The 20,904-nt window shown below is 41.9% G+C and overlaps 1 protein-coding gene across 1 annotated transcript in view; it reads left to right on the top strand.

The window, feature by feature from the left end:
• The first annotated feature begins 459 nt into the window (after positions 1-459).
• Positions 460-20,904, top strand: part of TOP1 (DNA topoisomerase I) — an 85,639-nt gene continuing 65,194 nt past the window's right edge. The window contains exons 1-2 of the mRNA XM_060032938.1: positions 460-881; positions 1,218-1,242. Of these exons, the coding sequence (XP_059888921.1) occupies positions 849-881; positions 1,218-1,242 (58 nt within the window). The 5' untranslated portion in view covers positions 460-848. The remainder of the gene's footprint in view (positions 882-1,217; positions 1,243-20,904) is intronic.

The raw sequence follows: 20,904 nt of genomic DNA, 5'->3' as shown, positions 1-20,904 counted from the left end.
CTCCCGCCAAGCAGCGTCGGGGTCCGGTTAGCGAGAGAAGAATAGCTGGTGAGAGCTCGGGGCCCCTGCTGCCAAGGTAGTTGCAGCTCCCGGGAGATCTCGGACCGGGCCCTGCCGCTGTCCCGCGGCGGCCTTTAAAGGCCCACCACGTGGCCGAGCTGCCGGCCCCAGTCCGGAGGCGGTGTCCGGGCTGCGCCTGCGCACTGCCTAGGGGAGGGATCTGGGATCCGAGAAAAGGCGCTGGGAGAGGAAGAGAAGATTTCACAGGGTGGGCGGCCGTGGGCGGAGTCAGCTCCTTATGCAAATCACATCGGCGCGCGAGGGCTAGGGGCGGGGCTTGCGATGCAAAGCCGGGTCCACCCTTGGAAGCACGAGGGGGCGGGTCCCGCAACCCTCGGCCTCCTTCCGGAATCTCTGACGTCAGGGACGTCGCATTTAAAAGCGGCCGCGCAGGCGCAGTGAGCCGAAATGCGAACTTAGGCTGTTACACAACTGCTGGGGTCTGCTGTCGCCACCAGGCCGGCAACAGTCAGCCTCGCCGCCGCTGTCGCCGCCTCAGCCGTTCCGGGAGTCTCAGGCCCTCCCCGCCGCCCTTTACCCGCGTCTCCGGGAGCCTCCCGGACCCCCAGTCCGCCCGAACAGGCCGGCCGCGACCGTCTCTGCGTCTCCTCGGCGCCCCTCACCGCCCGCCGCGCTCGCCGTCTGAGCCGTTCCGGGAGTCTCAGGCCCGCCCCGCCGCCCTTTACCCGCGTCTCCGGGAGCCCCCGTCCGCCTGAACAGGCCGGCCGCGGCCGTCTGCGACTCCTCGACGCCCCTCGCCTTCCGCCGCGCTCGCCGCTCCGGCCGACATGAGTGGGGACCATCTCCACAACGATTCCCAGGTACTGCCCTGCCCGGCCCGGCCCGCCCGGGCCCCCGGCCCCGCCCCGCCCCTCCACGACCCCCGGCGCAGGCCCCGGCCTCGGCCCGGCCGCCGCTTTGACAGGCCGGAGCCCCCCGCCAGGGGTGGCCGGCCGGAGGAGATCGGCTCCCCGGGCCCCGGGCGGGAGGCGCCAAGTTACAGTTTTAGGGGGGTTGGCTGACCCTTCAGGCCGTTCCCGGGGCCCCCTTATCCCGGGGGGCGCAGGGTGGGCCCGGCCCCCGGCAGCGCGCGCTCGCCCGCCGCCCGCGGGGTGAATGTGCCTGTTGTTTCATAGTCCCTCCTTTTCTCTCCCCAGATCGAGGCGGATTTCCGACTGAATGGTGAGTGTGCCCCCTCCCCGACCCCGGTGCCCCCGACCGCCGGCCCCGCTCCCGGCCCGAGCCGGGCAGAGGACAGACATGGCGTCCCAGAGACTAAGTCCCGGCTCCTCGCTCACCGGCCCCATTGTTCCCATCGGGCCGCCTCTGGACCCCCTTTCCGGGGACCCCAGCGCCCCCAGATCGCGGCCCTCCCAAGAGGGGGCAACGGAGACCCCGCGTCGCCCGCCGCTGGGCCTCTGGCAGTCTTTCCGGGCCCGGATTCCTCCCGGGAAAGTCGCCTTGTCGACAGTCGGGACTTAGTCTCTGCGCCATTTTCTTTTTCTCTCTCCTCTCCTTTCTGTGTCTATGTCTCTTTCTCTCCCTCCCTTGGCTCCTTCCTTGAGCTGCCCAGAGAAAGCTTTCTGCGGAGCAAAGCCACGTAAATCACAGACCTCACCAGGGGGAAGGTTGGGAGCCTGAATTGTTCTGTTTTTTCCCAAAGAGAACTTTATTTGGGGTGTTATTCCCTCTTACTGCTTCTTGTTTGTTTCCTTTTCTGCTTCCAGAATGAAAGATACCCTTCGGCAACTGTTGATTTTTTTTTTTTTCCTCCCTTTCCCTGGTAAGATGTTTATGGTAGGAAATAGGGCTCTAAAGCTAAAGCCCTCCTTTGTGGAGTTCTTTATATTTTGAGATTGCTTTCCCCAAGTTGTGTTCTTTGCAAAGGTAGTGGTACCTGCCTTCAGAAAGTTTGCAAGTTCTCTGTTGGCCATCCATTGTAAATGTTGGGCTTAGGCATGTTGATTTTTTTTTTTTAATTAAAGTATTACTGACTAGAACTTCAGTGGGGCTGAGGTTCCTAAGGCACTGTTTTTTTTTTTTTAGAAATGCAGTTTAGTGTAGTTGTCAGGAGGAAACGTTGCTGAGCATCTCATCTGGCCTGGTGTATTAGGCATTTCTCGTAAGCTGTGGGGTAGAAAAAAAGATTTTATTTATTGAAACAAAGATGACCAGCACCACCCCTGCTTCCTGTTCATTCTTTTTCAGAAGCCTCTGTTTTTCAGGAATCGAGAGCTAGCTTGCTTTTGCCTGACCTTTATGTTTTGTACCCTTTTCAGCCAAATCAAGGCATTTATTCTTTGAGTATTTCCACTTCAGTTACCGAGTGAAGATTCCCCCAATAGAAAGCTCACCCTGCGAGCTTTTCAACAATCCTGTTGAAGGAGAAGGTACCTTCTGTAGTGTGCTGGGAATTCCCACTGATTCTGATGGTACATAATCCTGCTCAGTTGAGTTTGGGTTCTGGGAACCTATCCAGTGGGAGAAGCTGATGACTAGGTTTTCTGATGTTGTAATCAGCAGTCCATCGTGTTAGCCTGCTCTACTGCGAGCAGCCTTATGTTCAGATTTTGAAGTAGGGCATCCAGCAAGAGATGGTACTCTGCGAGGAGAGAATCTGGTTAAAGTGTAGCATTTCTTGAGCACCTAATATATGCCAGGCACTGTGCTTAGTGCTAGAGCTGAACCTTTGGCCACAAAGTGCTGCTCTTGCCTTCAGTCTATGTGGGGGAGACATAATTAGTTAATTACAAGGTAGGTGCTGGGGCAAATCTATACCCAAAATGCTTTGGGTGACTAGGAGATTTAATTTTGTCTGAGGGTGGGGAAATTTCTCAGAGGAGGTAGCTTTTGGGCTTGCTTGTGCAAGACTAGGTGCTGAGTGTCAAGAGTTGCGAGTATTTCTTAACTATGTTTAGTCAACCTATCAGGGTTTTAAAAGCGGGAGATGAGGCCCCTGCTGTTCAGAAAACCGCAGAGTGTAGATACGTTTCTTTGGGATGTGGGAGCAAAGAAAGGATGTGGCAGGTGAGGATGTAAAAGTCCTTTTGACCTCTCTTGGAGGAAGGTAGGATCTTAATACAGAATAAGTGTTTTTTGACTCTCAGACTGGGCTGAGTAGGTAATGTATCTAGTAATGAAACAAAGTGTAGTCCTTTCTCCTCAGAAAGTTAACCTCCATGGTTCTCACCTAGGTTATACAAAGGAACTGTTGAATATGTGAATGATTGTAGGCTGGGTAGGTTATTGCTCTTTAGTGCCATTTTTTAGAGACTGAAGTAAACTGGCTTTATTGACTTTTAGAATGTGTTTTTTCACTTGTAATAGCAATAATTGCTGATATTTATTGAATGTTTACTGTCTATCAGGCATGAATCTCAGTTCTTTCCATTGGATCATCTAGTTTAATTTAATCCTTGGAAGAACGCTTATGAGTTGGGTACTATTATCTCCATTTCCATACATAAGGAAACTGAGCCTTAGGTATATTTACTAGCTTTCCCAAGGGCAGTGAGTTGGCACTACAAAGCTCACAAGCTTAGCCACTATGCTATATATGATTCTAGTATGAAGAAATTAAAAGCTGCCTCATCTCTGCTTTCTTACAGAGCTGAAAAAGGCAAGAGGGAGAGATTTGATAGTTTGTTGTTTGCTTTTTATCTAAACCTGCTCCCAAAAGAAAAAGCACTTTAACTGCTTCCCCACCACACTGAGGGTCTGACAGTGGAGTATTATCTTTGTAAATATTGTCTAGAAGACAGATGTAGTATTAGTAGCTGTTTGCTTGCTCTATTAAGTAATACATTAGTAACTAGTGATTGATTTATGTAACTATGAAAGAGTTTTTAAAAGATAAAAATCAATGTTTAATTATGCTCAGACAAGTTATTGTTGATCTTTGTATTAAGAGTTTGCTTAAGCATGATTTTAAGTGGACCTAAACCCATCTTACAGATGAACTGTGCCAATAATGTTAAAACAAAACTCCCTCATTTGCCTGCCCTCGTCCCCTAAGAGCTGAAAGATTTTTTGCCTTTGGAGTTCATTCTTTACAATAGTTAGAACTGTTACTGTTCGTATAGAATTTAGAACATTCCAGCCCATACTCAACTGCTGGGAAAAATCTGTTATTTGTGAAATGTGTGTATATTTAAAGTATTGCTGGGAGTTTCAGGAGCAGAAACCATAATCTCTTATACCTAAGAGAAAAGGCTTCTTTTTCTAGGTGTTGGTAGCACTCATTGAAGTGGGGCTGAGTCATTAGCCCAGTACTGTGCAGACTACTGAATTATCTGTAGTGTTGATAATGGTAACATCAGGTTGGGGGTCAGTGGTCCTATTGCTGTTTCAAGAGCTTGATGTTTTTGTCCATCTACTCTGGAGTAGTAGGGTTCTTTCTTCCCTGGCATGAGTAAAGTATAATGCTTGGTTTCATCAGTGATTATTCTCAGAAATGTTACATGGGTTCATTGTTTGGCATTATCTTGTGTTGATTCTAGTAGCTTAGTGGATTCAAACTGGATGATGGAATTAAATATGAATTGTTTCTGATGCTAACAGATAGTTATACTTCTGTGCTGTTGGGCACTGGTTGGGATGGCAGGTAGGAAAACTAATGATGTGGCTATCTGAAAATTCCCATCACATTTTTAAAACCAAACTGATGGCACCTTCAAATGAAATCTGGCACGTCTTCCTACTCCATCCAGAAACACTTAAGCTCTGGGCTCCAGTGTTGTCCTTCCTTCCACTGCAGCCAGATTTCTTGGGGGCACCTTTTCAGAATTAGTGAGCTGCTGTAGAATCTTTATAGATGAAACGGAGTTGCTTGTCAACATGTGCTTTTTAGATTACTAGCATGTCAGAACTCACAAACAAATTTTAGATTCCGACGTTACCGGTAAAACAAGAAAATCAAGTAGTTACTAAATCAGAAATACCTCATGGTTTAAAAAGTGAAAACTGGATAATATTGCTTGCTATAATTAACTCATACTTGTCTTTGGTAAGTAGTTAAAGTAAAATGGAAAATAGGAAGTCAGGGTCAGTTCCAAAATCTCATTTTAACCAACAGTAGCAAAAAAAGAATTGAGTCTGGCTTTTTTCCTTTAACATCAGCATAATAATGGGGAATTGTGAGAATTTGAAGAGAGATTCATTAGTTTGTTCTAGGTGAGTCAGTATCCATTTATACAAGTGCCAGGGATTCTTAACATGTCTCAAAGCTTATATTCTAAAATGAAGCTGTTGGGGGTTTTTGTTTGTTTTCGGCGTGTGTGGGGGCATGCAGAAAACATGGCTGACTTCTGAGCTTGTGAATATGTGTTGTATGTTAATCACAGTAACAGTTACCTGTTGCTGCCAATGGTATTGGACGTGATTCTGTTGTGCTTTCTGGGTGTATTTCATTTTAGGAACTTTCAGACATACTTCAGTTGTTCATGTTATTTCCTAGTAGTTGGGTATGAGTGCATACGTATGTTATTGGTCTTTAACAGCTTTTGCCGTACTTACAGTGCAGAATACTGATTTTCTTCAAACCCAAAGTTATTTCTCCAGAAGTGTTTTGTGAGGGATTGCGTGTTTTTCATATGAAACTATGTTGAACTCCAATAAAGTTCTAGGTTCACTGGGAAAAATGGATTCCAATGTAATTATTTACTTTTGAATGAGGCTATGGAAATGCTTGAAATGAGTATTTGATGTGGGATCCTGAGTTTAAAAACTGTCTTGAAAGAAAGGTAAAATATGGTCCATTCATTGCATTTGGAGACGGAAGAGAGTCAGTTCACTAACTTTTCTGAATCCTGTGGTTAAGGTTATCTGACTGCCGCTTAATTATTTTTGAATTCATTAACTTTGCGAAATGAGGGCATTTGGGCAAGCAGTTGAGAATTTGGCTTCTTAAGGTAAAAAGTTTGGGATGGGAGAAGTTCCCAACTGGCCCTTTAGAAGTGAATGAGATATTGTGTTTAAAGGAGGATTTTAGATTGTCTTTAAACTTTGAGTAGTAATAGTTGGAACAAGTCTTTTCTGTTTCCATGCCTTGTAAATCTGAAGTTTGTGAAGCAGCTTTCCATCCCCATGGCTTCAGGCCAGTAGCTAAAGTAGGAAATGTAAAATAGAGGCCATCGGTATGGAAGACGTAGCATTTGCCAACCTTTGCCCTTCCCCCACCACCTGCCTATCTAGGTGTGAGCAATGTGTAGTATGCTCTGTGTTGATAGCATAGGTCCTGGGTACTGTGCAGGGGGATAAAGATGGGGGAGTGGTGATGGTGGGTGTAGCCTTGGCTTTATTAGGTGGGAAGAAGCTTAGAGTGGAATATCTGTTAGATATTAATGGTATTTTGGGTAGTGTTGTAGGAAATGACTAATAGTTTGCTAAATGATTTTAGCAGCAGTAGATATTACTTAAAATGGTATTTATTCTGTATATTCAAGAAAGATTCTAAATATTTTTCAGACTGGGAGAGAAGTGACTCAAGTATATGTCTAGGTATACAGATTGTAATATCATCAAGCTAGACCACCCATTGTCAAAGTTTGTATTGTGTCTTTATCTGTCATTTATGGCTGTAAGGTTTAGTTAAGAAAGAAACGGCAAGGGATATTGGCAACTTAAGTTTTAAATTTCTTTTTGGTAGGTACTCGTTTTTAATTTGTTGCCTTATATTTTTAGATCCACTCAGTTATCTCCCTGCCAACTTTACCTTTCTGTACTGTTCTTGAGAATTTTTCTGAAATGTATAGTAAATATTTTTATTTACATCTCCCTTCTGCCCTCCTCATTAGATTGGGTAGAGGTGCGTGCATCTCTACCAGTCTCAGGTTAATTCCTCTCTGAGCCTTTGAAGTTAACTTTGTTTCTGTGGATTTAAGGAACCGAAGAACTCAGTTCATTAGCATTCCTGAGACACACCTAGATAAGCTTCAACAAAAGGTGTTAAAGCAGTCAGCATAATTGAGGACTTTAATTCGCTTGTCTTTGTTGTTGACGTTGCTGAGAACAAGTTTAATAGATCCCTGGGTATTATGACATTTTCCTGTATTTTAAGAACAAAAACACATCCGCCAACCCTTGGTCCAATATTCTTTGTATTTTTCTCAGCACAGCCTAGGAAAGATAGAGGGCAGGAACCTTGGAGGAGATATCCTTGGCTATTTGGAGTTTACCAAAAAAAAGTTGTTAGTTGAAGGCTATTCCTACACTAGAATACACTAGAAGTGTACTCATTGCCCCTTAGTAAAAGTCCAGATTTTAACCTTGCTACCAGATACGAATGCCTAGATTTATAAAGTTTTGTAGGCAGAATACGGGTTGGGCAGAAGACTGATCTAGATTTCAAGATAAGTGGATTAGGGAATCTCATTGGCTGAGACCCCCTTGCTTTACCCAGCTCCTATAAGGTAGCCCCTTTATTTCTTTGTAGTCAGCTATCTGAGCTCTTGCTTGGCAGCAGAAGGGGAAGTGGGAGGAAGGGAACTAATTTTGAGAGTTTGGTAGACACTATGTTTTTGTATTCATTAAATCTCATTGGGAGATTGGGATTGACATATATACACTAATATGTATAAAACGGATAACTAATAAGAACTGCTGTATAAAAAAATAAATAAAATTCTAAAAATAAAAAAAGAATAAATCTGAATTTAATGGGAATAGTACAGATTTGTGGGAAAACCTTCTCATCTCCCCCCTTTTTTTTAAAATATCTTTTTAAAAAATATTTTATTTATTTATTTTTGGCTGCGTTGGGTCTTCATTGCCGTACACGGGCTTCTCTAGTTGCGGCCAGCGGGGGCTACTGTTTGTTGTGGTGTGTGGGCTTCTCATTGCAGTGGCTTCTCTTGTTGCGGAGCATGGGCTCTAGGCGTGCGGGCTTCAGTAGTTGTGGCACATGGGCTCAGTAGTTGTGGTCACGGGCTCTAGAGCTCAGGCTCAGTAGTTGTGGCACGCGGGCTCAGTAGTTGTGGCGCATGGGCTTAGTTGCTCCACGGCATGTGGGAACTTCCTGGACCTGGGCTTGAACCCGTGTCCCCTGCATTGGCAGGAGGATTCTTAACCACTGTGCCACCAGGGAAGTCCCTCTCATCTCCCCTTTTTGGTAGCATACTGCCTTAGTCCAGATTCCAGAAACCCCAGTCAGGTGGTAATTGGTAAGCTTCTAATAAGATGTCACAGCCGGGACGTGCCTGGTAGTCCAGTGGTTAAGACTCTGTGCTTCCACTGCAGGGGGTGTGAGTTCGATCCCTGGTTGGGGAACTAAGATGCCATATGCCCTTCAGCGCAGCCAAAAAAAAAAAACAAGATGTCACAGGCTGTCCTTAATTATATGCTGTTAGAGGTAGCCTTAGACCCCTTATATCTTCAAGAGATGCTATGGTATTAAGGCTGGAACCAGATTGCTATTGAAGTAGGAGAATAAGTGATGAAGAGGGAGGCTCTGGGGAGATACAATGCTCTTGAGCAGCTGTGGTAAAATAGAAAGTTGGAGTAGAAATCAGAGCAATCTGGATTAAGTCCCTGTTCTTACTATGAAACTTGTCCTGGCCACTATACCTTGTTTTCTTTTTCTTTTTTTTAAAAATCTTTATTGGAGTATAATTGCTTTACAGTATTGTGTTAGTTTCTGCTGTACAACCCTCTAGATCGTCACAAAGCATCAAGCTGATCTCCCTGTGCTATGCAGCAGCTCCCCACTAGCCATCCATTTTACATCTGGTAGTGTATATATGTCAATGCTACTCTCTCACTTCATCCCAGCTTCCCTGCCCACCCCCCGGCCGTGTCCTCAAGTCCATTCTCTGCTTCTTTATTCCTGCCCTGCCACTAGGTTCATCAGTACCGTTTTTTAAGATTGTATATGTGTGCGCTAGCGTACGTATACCTTGTTTTCTCATCTGTAAACAAGGATGATATTTCTATGCTTCACAAGCTATTGAGATTTAAATGAGTATATGAAGGTGTCTCTCTACCCACATTTTAAAATTTAAACTTTGATTAGACAGCTTCTGCTCTGAGATGGATCTTTATCTTGAATGTTAGATTTGAAGTAGTGAGTTGGTGGCTCTTTCCTTCCCTCACTGGTATTCTCTGTTAACATTTTAAATCTTCCTGACATTTACACAGTGAACAGTAACACATAACTAGGGTTGGTAGATAGAGTCTTTACCTAACTGAACTGCATAGCCTATGTGGCTCTCTTCTGACTATTAAGCAATCACCGTAAAATAAAAGATGGTGTATCTATATCTAGGTTTGGGCTAAGTAGGAGCCAAATGTTTACCTGGTTCTTACTTTTCTAAGAATAAGTCTAAGGCAAGGTGGTTACTGCTGAAAGAACTTCTTCCAGCAATAAAGGTGGGCTTAGAAATGAAGGAAGTGTATTGATGTGGGTAATTTCTCAACCTTTTAATAGAATTATGGGTTTTCTATTAAAGTCACCCAGAGCTTATATGTCATTTATACCTCAATTAAAAAAGAAAGATAACCAAGGGTTTATCTTTTAGATACATTTAATCAGTGAAATGCCTAGTTCATTATTTGTGGTTTGTTTTTTTTTTTTAAACCACAGAACTCAGTATGTCTTCCGCCATCATGGTTCTTCAAAGGGTACTCTTTTACTACCTGCCACCCCAATATATATATATATAATATATATATATTATATATATAATATATATATATATTTTTTTGGCTGCATCACGTCTTCGTTGCTGCGCGCAGACTTTTTCTAGTTGCGGCGAGTGGGGGCGACTCTTCCTTGCAGTGCGTGGGCTTCTCATCGCGGTGGCTTCTCTTGTCGCGGAGCACAGGCTCTAGGCGCGTGAGCTTCAGTAGTTGTGGCACACGGGCTCAGTAGTTGTGGCACACGGGCTCAGTAGTTGTGGCTTGTGGGCTCTAGAGCACAGGTTCAGTAGTTGTGGCACACGGGCTTAGTTGCTCTGTGGCATGTGGGGGGATCTTCCCGGACCAGGGCTCGAACCCGTGTCCCCTGCATCGGCAGGCAGATTCTTAACCACTGTGCCACCAGGGAAGTCCCCACCTCAATATTTTTAAACTGAGAAGACTCAAAGCACCTGAGAGTTACTTTTATTTTTCATTTATTCAGATGGTTGCTCAAAGTGACCAGCTCAACTTGCTGTGAAATAATAATTCTTGGGAATAAGTGCCTTAGATAATAAAACTTAGGTATGAGAACTTAAGTAGCAAACTCCATGTTAACAATTGTGCATGAGTATAGGCATTTGGGGGATTCCATGGAAAAAAATTTTAGTAATGGCTCATAAGTCTAGGTAATGCTGATTATTGAATTGCCTTGAATTTTTAATTTGGAAGTACTATTTAAGATAAACCGAAGTTAGTTAGGGATATGTTTACTATTGTACATTAAACTAAACCAAATGGATCTTAGTAGAGATCTTATACCATGGATCAAAAGGATTATCCGAGTAGCATCACAACAGGAACAGACTTCAAAATTAATATTCAATTAAAGGTAGTCCAGAGAAAATAATTTTGTAGGATCAAAATTACAGCACAGGGTCTAATTTTAAAGAGTCTCAGAGATAAAGTCTTGAAAAGATAAACATCTCAGGAACAAATGGTTCTTAAAGTACTTAGGAAAAAAAGTGAGAAAGTGAATATTAATACTGCATGTCTCTATTGCCCTCCGTATGTTAGAGTGTCAGAAATAGGATTGGGTTTAAAAGTCTTCAGAGCTTGGACCTCTTTCTCTTACATCATTTTTCTCTGATTAAGAATGTGAATAGCCTTGGGTGGGGAGGGGATCCATGTGTCTCCACCCACCCACCGCCAAATCAGGCAACCATAATGTAGTGGAAAGGATATTTCAATTTGAGCTCTTGCACTTCTGCTCAATGGCGATGTCTTTGAACAAGTTAATCTCTGAGTCTTAGTCCTTTGCATCTAAACTAGGTCTAATACTGAGGATTAAATAGCATGTGAGGATCACTTTATTTATTTAAATTTATTTATTTATTCATTTATTTTTTGCTGCGTTGGGTCTTTGTTGCTGTGCGCGGGCTTTCTCTAATTGCAGTGAGTGGGGGCTACTCTTTGTTGCGGTGCGTGGGCTTCTCATGGCGGTGGCTTCTTTTGTTGTGGAGCACGGGATGTTAGGCTTATGGGCTTCAGTAGTTGTGGCTCACTGGCTTTAAAGTGCAGGTCAGTAGCTGTGGCACACGGGCTTAGTTGCTCTGTGGCATGTGGAATCTTCCCGGACCAGGGCTCAAACCCGTGTCCCCTGCCTTGGCTGGCAGATTTTTAACCACTGCGCCACCAGGGAAGTCCTGAGGATTACTTTAGTAAAGGTAAAAACTTAGAAAAAAATTTTGAGTTTCTTGCCAGTCCTTAAATTAAAAAAAAAAAAAAAAAAATCACCCAATCACCTTTTCAGAGATTGCTTCGTTAGTCTTCTGTACAAAGGGAACTTCAATTTCTTTAAATTTGGGTATTGTGAGATTTTACTCCAGGGGAGAAGGGTCACTAGGGAGCTTTGAATATGATACTGTTGCTGTGAATCTGAGATGAGCGGGCTCAGGAGGGTGCTGACTCGCCTTTACTTTGTGACTGTGTACAAACCACTTCGTTTCTCATACCGCTTTGCCCTTGGGTTGGTGCAGTATTTAAGAGATCTTCTTAGGAAGGTAAAACGTTCATGTTTAATTGCAAATGGAAACTTTAAGTTGCCATGTTCATTTATTTAAACATTCACAGAGTAAATACCTGTAGTGACTAGATACAGATGAACAAGACAAACCCATAGGGCTCTCAGAAGGAACACTTTGAGGTTAGTAAGTTGCAGGCCTGTATTTTTACTTCCTCTGTTGAGATTCCATGTGTTTTCATCAGTGCAAAGGCTCCTGTCGTACCAGGGTAAGTGGGAACGGAAGGTACTTTCTGGCAGCTAATGCTTCACTATCAGTGAAAAAGAGTGATGTCTCCATTTATTTCCAATCCTAGGAGATTTTTTTTTCCCTCCTTGGAAAGAATTGGAAAAGCTAGGACCTTAGATTTCCAAAGATGTCCAAACCCATAACTGTTCTAGAAAAAAAAAATTTAGGATACCTATAAGCTCATTAAAACTTTTTCACTGGAATAGAAGAATAAAAGTTTAGTTTTAAGTTCTGTGTATTTTCCATTATCTTTTTGTATCAGATACCTGTTTTGCATGAATTTTAGGAAATTAGTTTTCAGGTTTCCCCGAACAGGTACATTTGTCAGGGTGACTAGAAACGTTCACATTCTGTGCAAGAGATTCATATGACAGTAGCTAATCAAGTATTTGCTTGAAATAGTTTAAATCCTTGAATGCATTGCCTAAAATAAAAGCTGTGAAATCACCATCTTATTAAATTTGAAGAACTGAAATCTTAGAGGTTAGACTCAGGACTTAAAGTCCTGGGAAACTAATTGTATGAAACATTTCAAATATATTACTATTGTTACTCCTTCCTAATCCATGAGGTGTCTTGATACGGGCAATACATGAAAGCTGTTAAACTCCTCAGAGGAAGGTTCAGAGTACATAGTAGTGTTATGTATAGTGTGATTTGAACACTAGAAAACTGATTGAGACTAAACGTTAGCTTTACTCTGCCTTATTCTTATAATCAGTGTGTTTTCGCAGGAGTAGATGCAATGACAGTAGTTCTTGCTATTTAACATCGAAATTTTCACAGTTCTAGTTAACCAGGAAAGAACAAAAATGGGGAGGAGGAATACAAATTGGCTAGTCTTTGCAACTGCTGGCTTGTTACACTTGACTTCCAAACTGAAAGCTCTCCAAGGCCACACAGCCCAGCTCTGAAAAGTCTCCCAGTTAGCTCCCTTAGCATACAGAAGTCCACGACAGACAGACGGGGTGGGCTCAGTGGAGATTCAGCTGATGGTGGTTTGACCATAATTAATTACTCTTTCCACTTAAAAATCAAATCACCTTCTTCCTCCCTTGAGTGCAGTGTAATATAAAAATCACACTTCCACAGAAGTTTATAATCTTTTTACAGATGTTAGCACCCTCCTAATCTCAGAATGTTGGGAAAGTGGTCTATAAGCAGAAATGTGCTTGTTTTCTCTTTGGGGAAACAGATTTTAGTGGGCAAACAAGAAGCTAAAAATTTTCCCTGAGTAGTCCTGAAAATGTTATAGAACTTATTTAGGACTGGAGCTAACTTCTAGAATTTAGATGTCAGGTAGTGTTTGTGTTAAGCTCAAATTTTTAGGGGAAGAGTTCAAAGTTATAGTACAATATGATGAAATATGTCTATAAGTGACTGAAAACAGTGAAAGTGTTTGCATAAGTAAGACTAGCGGACTATCAAACAGAATTCATCCTGATTGCACATGTGTAAATATGCATGCCAGTAGGTGCTGTTGTACAAAAGTGAAGATAATTTTGCTCAGTACATTTACTGAAAACTTGATATATTTTTTTAAAGGCCTTCTGCAGCAACCCTGTTTCCCAGAAATGAAGTTCAGTGTGCGTTCTTCTCCCAGAAGTCTATGATCATGTTTTGTTCTGTTAAAATATTCCTTTTTACCCTGGAATGCCTCCTTAGTGTTTAGAACTTGGTACAGTTTAGATAAGTATATCATCTCCATTTTCCTATCTATTTTTAGGAAGGCATTAAGTATTGTAAACTCCTTGAGAGTTAGAAACATCTCAGAGCTTGTTTCAATATTGAAGGCATAGTCTTAGATACTCAGTTTCCTTTCCAGTGAAATCTGTCTGCAATCAACACTTAACCCCAAGCCAGAAGTAGCCACTTTTCTCTGGCTTTCACTGAGCCTTTGTTGTCCTCTTCCAATTTTTCATTCTAGGCTTTAGAAATATATGTGGTTGGCTTATTACTTACTAGGAAGTGGGCAAGAGCACTATCTCATCTTATATGGTCAATACAGATGCTTTTAACAAATGTTTAGTTGTGAAATGGGATCCTCCCTCTCTCCTAGCTCACCAACTGGTTGAAAATCAAGTTAGGAACATTGAGAGCTTTACACTGAGTTTTCAGTTCTTAAGCTAATTTGCATAAGAATTACCTGGGAGTGCTTGGTAAAAATACATATTCCTAGTCCTATGCCTTGAAGTTGATTCTGTTGTGGAGCTATTGAGAAATCTATATTTTAAATATATCTTTAACAATTCAAAATGATTCTAATACAGGTGACCCATAAGTCACCTTTGGAGAAACTGATCTATGTGAACTATTTTATTTGGCTAAGATCTGTTTTGTTTCATTTGATTAAGGTACTCCATTGGTCTAGTTATTAAATTTACAGAATTTTTAAAAAGGCATCAGAACAGTGTTTTCCATATGTTTATAAATGCTTATTACTTATCTCACTCTAATTTAAATAAATATCTTCTACCTTTCAACGAGCATTTAGATAAATAGCAGAGATAGTTAACTGCCTTTGCAGCTGTTTAACTATGTGTCTCATCAGAATCCTAATCCTTTCTCCTACTTCCATGTTTAACTAGCCATTATTTGATCCTGATGTCATCTTTTAAGATTGGTTGACTAAGCGGAGCATGAAGAGTGAGAGGCAGTTTTCATGCTAGTGTTCCTAGGATGTTGAAGGCAGGGCTTGAGGACGTGAAGTGGAGCGTAGTTTAGTGGAATGCTGTGGATCTAACCTGTGGAGGGCACTATCTTTAGGTTAAACTAGGGGTCTTTAGTTACTGATGGCACTGATTGAAATGGGAGGATTTGAATAGAGCAGTGGTTCTTAAAGTGTGGTTTCTTGATCAGCAGCATCAGCATTGCCTGAGAACTTGTTGGGGGAAATGCCGTTGGGGGAAATGCAAATTCTTGGCCCTCATGCAAACCTACTGGCTCAAGCTCTGGGAGTGGGGGCTCACGGCCTAGGTTTTACCAAGTCAGCCAGGTGATTGATACACACTGAGGTTTCAGGACCAGTGGAATAGAGTAAGATTTGAAGTTCACCTTCTCCTATTGCACCTCTCACATTTTTAGGAGGAATGAAAGACAGTTGAAGTCCATGTGCTCACCAGTGAAACATAGGCTTTGGAGTGAGATAAACTTGGATTCAACTCTCGGTAGTTGGGTGGCCTTGAGCAGATTATGACTCTGATTCATATGAAGCCTATAACTAGTTTTGTAGTAATTCAACCTCTTAAACAGTGTTCCTTGTTTTTTTCACAAGGCCCATGTCTGGGCCTCAATACTTGTTTGATACTTATACTTCCTTATAGTTAGGAATTTGGAGTAATTCAAAATGGGAGCAAAAAATAGGAGCCAGTTACATGATTAGCACCAGGAAAGCTTCTAAAGAGCATATATGTATTCAGGCTTACACTTTCTGTAGCTAGTTACCCAGAGAATGACCTGTGCATTTCAAGCACAGTCAGTAGTGATATTCTGGACAAAAAGGGCCCGTTCACTGAATTAGTAATAGGATGCATGAAGCAACGCATCAACACACTTGATACCTTTATGGCCAGACAAGGTGTGGACTTGGGGCCGTTTGAGGCCCACGCCCATTGGAAATGGGCAGTTTAGGCTGAGCTGGTGGGTTCCTATGCAGCACTGGCAGGAGGTTTGTAGTCACTTTCACTACTTCCCAGGCATTAAGGGCCCACTTAATAGAAGCAAAGGAAGGCAAGCCTGCAGGAATGAGCCTGTCCTAATTGAGCTGGCCTGAGAAGGTACATTTTCAGGTTAGACAAGTCCTTTTTCTCTTTTAAGTTCTGCCTCCTAGGAAAGGAGAAGCATTTTCAGTACGGAAATGTCCTTGTGAAAACATTACTCACTACAGAAGAGTATGTAAAATGCAAATAACCCTCTTAAGGATCTTGTACTGGTTAATTACTTTCAGAGGCAAAAGTAAAAAATTCCAACTTTGTCTTGCGTTTAGAGAACAAAGATGAGTTAGTAAAATGGGACTTCCTTGCCATACTCCTGAAGCTTAAAATAATTGCTCTATCTGGTTTAACTTATACCTTAGTGGACTAATGCCTTAGTTGAAATGTTCTCTGGGCAGCACTCGTTGAGTCTCTGATTCCCCTGGAACTCTGCAGAAGCGGCCTGCTTTTGAGATGGCAAACTTCGGCTGACCTTAAGGAACTACACAACATAGTGTCTTGCCGTGTAGGGAAAAGGCCCCTGACTGGGCTCCAGCAGAGGAGTCACTGGTGGAGTGGAGAGTGCTAGGCAAGGCATCAGGACACAGGAAGTCTCAGTCCTGGTTTTGTCAGCACTGTCCAGTGGAATTTTCTGTCATGATGGAAATTGTTCTTGATCTGTGCTATTCCACATGGTAGCTGCTGGCCATGTTGAGCCTTTGAAATGTGGCTAGTGTGGCTAAAGAACTTAATTTTCAAGTTTTATTTTTTCTTTAATTTAAAGTAGCTACATGTGGCTAGTGGCTTCATATTGCACAGCACAGCTCTAGGTAAAATTTAGATAAGAGCAAAGAGATTTGGGTTTAGATTTTACTTGGAATATGGGAGGTTGGGGCTCTTGGAACTTCAAAATCCAAAACAGGTATGAATTTATGTTATGAGTTTGAATAAAGAACTTCCTTCTGTAAGTCTACATTGCCTTATCCTGGGTGACATGCTAAGAGGATTTATGACTGGTAAGTAAAGTTGAGTTTACCACAGCAGTTGGAAAGCTCAGACAGTTTTCCATTTTACTTGACCCCTTTAGTGCTACACAAAGGTGAACATTTAAGGTACCTGTGGATTGAATAAATTTTCATTTTATCTCAGCAACCCTATGAGATAGGTCATGTCTGTTTTGTAGTTGACAAAAACAGATTAACTTATGTTTACATATAATACCTTATGGATCACTGTCCTTTAAAATGGTTGGTTTTAGCTCACAACTTAATTTGAAATTGCAAGTTTTTAGTATGTTGCTATGACAAGAAGTTAATTCATATTTGTTCCACTGTAGTCAGTAATAAATTAATGTCTCACTGTAAGTGGTAGAGAATCTAAGATTGTCCAGGCAAGCAAATAGCACCCAAGATTTTAACTCACCCAAGGTGCTGCTTATAGTAAAAGCAGATCAGAACTCAACTTCTCCACCCCATTTGGGGTCTTCCTGTCATTTGTACGCTCACAGTGAACATAGTGAGTGAGTGTTGACTTACTTATAAGTAATCTAGTCCACCATTAGCCAGACAATCTTAGTCTGGTGGAACAAAGTGAGATTTTATAGCCTTGACCACTGGCGTATAGTGAACGTATGAGGTCTTAGAAAATAACTTGAGTAAATTGCTTAAAGACCAGGGACAGATCCAGTTTCCTTCAGCTTTAGCTTCAAATTATGATCTGTTATTTTTGAGGGTGGGAAGACAAAATGGAATTGGGATAAAATAAGTAGCTGAATTTTGAACATTTATTATCTCCACTTTTGAAGAAACTGAGGCTCAAGGCTATAGTTAGTAGTAAGCCACACAGCTGGGAGGCTAATCGAAGCCTGTCTGATGCCACAGCTTGAGTTCTTAAATGTGACACAAAACAAGGTAAAGGGGAGCCTGGGTGACTCAGTTGCCTCCTGGGAATCCTGGGTTGTAGTGGAGTGACCTGTGTGGTATCAGACCAAGGACTTGCATTTCTTAGAGCACTTGCCTTCATTTAGTGGATCCTTATCAGACTAATATCATTGACTAGAAGGCTCTGTTACAGTTTAATGTGTAATCCTTTCCTTATTAAGGAAGGCTTGCCAGCTTGTGCAGCAGAGACCCCTGGATAATTTATTTTTAAGCAGTTCACCTTGTGCTTGGAGCCAGTTACTCCAAAAATCAGTAAAACTTCTGTTTATCTGAGTACTCAAGAAAAAGGATCTTTTTGTTAACCAGGGATTTACTAGACCCCGCCCCCCCAACCCCCTTATTTTAGAAGGATCTCTGAAGTCTGCTTATATACTAAGGAGTTTCATTGGAGGTGGTTAGGAGTGTGAACAAGTGTGATGTTGTTACCACTTCAAGGGGGATAAATAACAAATTTAACTAACTTGCTGCTTAAGAAGCAGAATTAGCAGTGGGCTCAGCCTTGGCCTCCCCTTCAGAGTTCTCATTCGTGTGACTGACTCTGTCTAGTTTTGTAGAGCAAGTAGATTTTAACCACTTTTAAATCAAGCATGGCCATTCACGGGCTGTTTGAAAGGAGGAGAGAAGAGGGAACCAGGCTGAGCATGGATATCATTTAGGGGAAAGCCTTAGGTAAAGCAAGGAGGATATTCATTTACACACCGAGCTTCAGAATGGCACCGCTCTCTCTACGGGGGCATTGGGGATAGTTTCTAGTCACTGTTAAGTAATTGCAGAGTTCTGAAAACTGTGCCTTCTTTTGTATGGCCCATGGTGTTTATATTTTTTTACTGGTTGGGGAAAAAATTATTAAATACACCTGAAACTAATATAATGTTATGGCAGTTATACTTCAATTTAAAAAAAGAATATTATTTCATGACACAGGAAGATTATATGAAATGCAAATTCCAGTGTCCATAAATAAAATTTTATTGGAATGCAGCCATGCTCATTCATTTACATATAATCTGTGGCTGCTTTTGTGCTACGGTGGCAGAGCTGAGTATCTGCAACAGAGATTGAATGGGCCACAAAGCCTAAAACTATTTATTACCTGTCCCCTTAGAGAAAAATTTTGCTGACCCCTGGCTTGGTGAGTAGTGCCAGATGCTTACCTTGCTGATTCACACTTGTATGTATCACAGGAAGCTCACGGGACTCTTTTCATAAAACTTGGTAGCCTCTGGCTTCCAGAGGAATCTGTATAAGCCAAGTGTCAAAAGTTTACTGTGAGCTTGCAGCTTCATTAAGTCTTATTCTATCTTTTTTCTAGTCATTCATCTTCTCAACTGAGTCCCAGTGGCAGGACTCAAGTTACCTCTATCTCTAAGCACGTCTGTGCCCGATGTCCAAACAACAAAGGAAATTTCTATTCTAAAGCACCTGACTACCCTACTCCTTATCTAAGTTGGGGTAGCTGTGTCACCCCTAATGTAGCTCTTCCTTCTTCCTTTCAAATAGGGGCTGGGAAAGTAGCAGGTGAAAACCTCTTTCTTCCTCAGTTGTAGAGCCTCAGTATACTCAGCTGTAAATTTAAAAAAATCCCCAGGGACTGACTCAGCAAGCACCTTGTGCCTGCCTTTTAAAGGAACAGAGAGACCCAGTTGAAGTAGAAACTGAAAATAAAATCGGTAGCATGTCCATTATTGTAGGTGGCTGGTACTTGGTATTAATCACTGCTCAAAGGACCAAGACATGACAGAGCAGGGTTTTTCAAAATGTGATTATAGATTATAGTCACCTGGAGAGCTTGTGTTAAAATACACATATCTGAGGATGATCTTATTCCCAGGTCTCACACATAGGAAAGTTTGAGAACCACTGCTCTTAAAAGAGATTTTTTAAGCATTTAGATTTTTTTCTTTTTATCCTAATTTGTTTGAACTAAAACAATTTTTAAAGATCATAGAATTCTTCGGACTGTAAGTGTAAGAGATCAGTAGAGGTCATTTTACAGACTAGAAAACTTGAGACCAGAGTAGAGAAATAAATTACCTAGGACCCCGTCATGACATTGCATGTTTTTTTTATTTTTAATGTAATCAGTTGGTCCCTGGGAATAAGAGCCAGAGGAAGAGAGGAAGATGAACTTGAATTTAAGGAGCATAATGGGAGGAGTAGGGTGGGAGAGAAGGTTATAAAACAAGTTAAAATAGGGTGCATAGACAGGAAGGGACTGAAAAGACAGATTAAGGTAATTGTAGTGTTGTAAAAGCATAAAAGGAGTCCAATTTAAATGAGGAAGTGGACTGGAAGAGAAAACATCCTATGACCATTTAACCCTTTTTTGTATGAGATTGAGGCCTAAAGCACACCAGTTGGCTGCTTCATGGTGTGTCTTTTCCAAGGCAAGGACATGGAACAACATCTGGCCACTAATCTTACAGAATTGCTGATGTTTAAGAACGAAGATAGGTCCACTTAGGTGTTTTTAAGTCAGTTTGTGGCATTTCTTCTAAGCATATAGACACTTGGGAAGATGTTGTGATTGGTTTTAGAATTTGAGATTGTGTTGCAGAGCTGGTAAAAACAAAATGGAAAATGCTAGACTGCTATCTTTGAGCAACTCTTAGTCTTTTAATGCATTATACTACTAAGTTTCTGATGATGAAATTTTACCAAGTATTGAACATTGAGGAGAAAAACTTAAGTACTTTGCAAAATATTTGGCAACCTTCATCTGATTGTTTGGCCCTTTCTTTGACTTGGCATCTATCACTTCTTATGAAGGTACCTTCCAGCTGCAGTATTGAAGTCTGATTCTGGAACTTCATGGGGCCAAGTCCAGGGAAACTTGGGAGACCCTTATGGAGACCCTTTTTTCCCCCTCCCTTTCAAGAGTTACTCATTTAACAGCTGCTGGGTTGGGGTGATTATGATGCTTATTATGGGACTTCATGAGACCAGAGACTTGGTACTGTTTTGCCACACCTAGAACAATGCCTGACACAGAGTTGGTACTCAGTAAATATTTGAATGAATGAATATTGTGAACCCCAGCTTCTTTAAGGAGAGAAGAAGAAATACTTACATCTGCATTTTCTCCCTGGAGTTTTTTGTGTTATTAGCTTGAGAGTACTAGGTCCCTAATGAGGAAACCCCATTAGTTTCAATAATGAACAAGTCAGTTCATGACAAAAGGTCTCGTTTATATACAATACACATTTGGGGAGAAAAAATGATAATTTGGACTTTAAAAATTGGAAATATTACTAGTGTCTTTCTTTAGAGCTGAATCCTCCCAACATTTTT

This window comes from Delphinus delphis, chromosome 15 (genome assembly GCF_949987515.2).
Source record: "Delphinus delphis chromosome 15, mDelDel1.2, whole genome shotgun sequence".
Taxonomy (NCBI): Eukaryota; Metazoa; Chordata; class Mammalia; order Artiodactyla; family Delphinidae; genus Delphinus; species Delphinus delphis.
The sequence above is the reverse complement of the archived record's forward strand: the minus strand, read 5'-3'. Positions and strand labels throughout refer to the sequence as shown.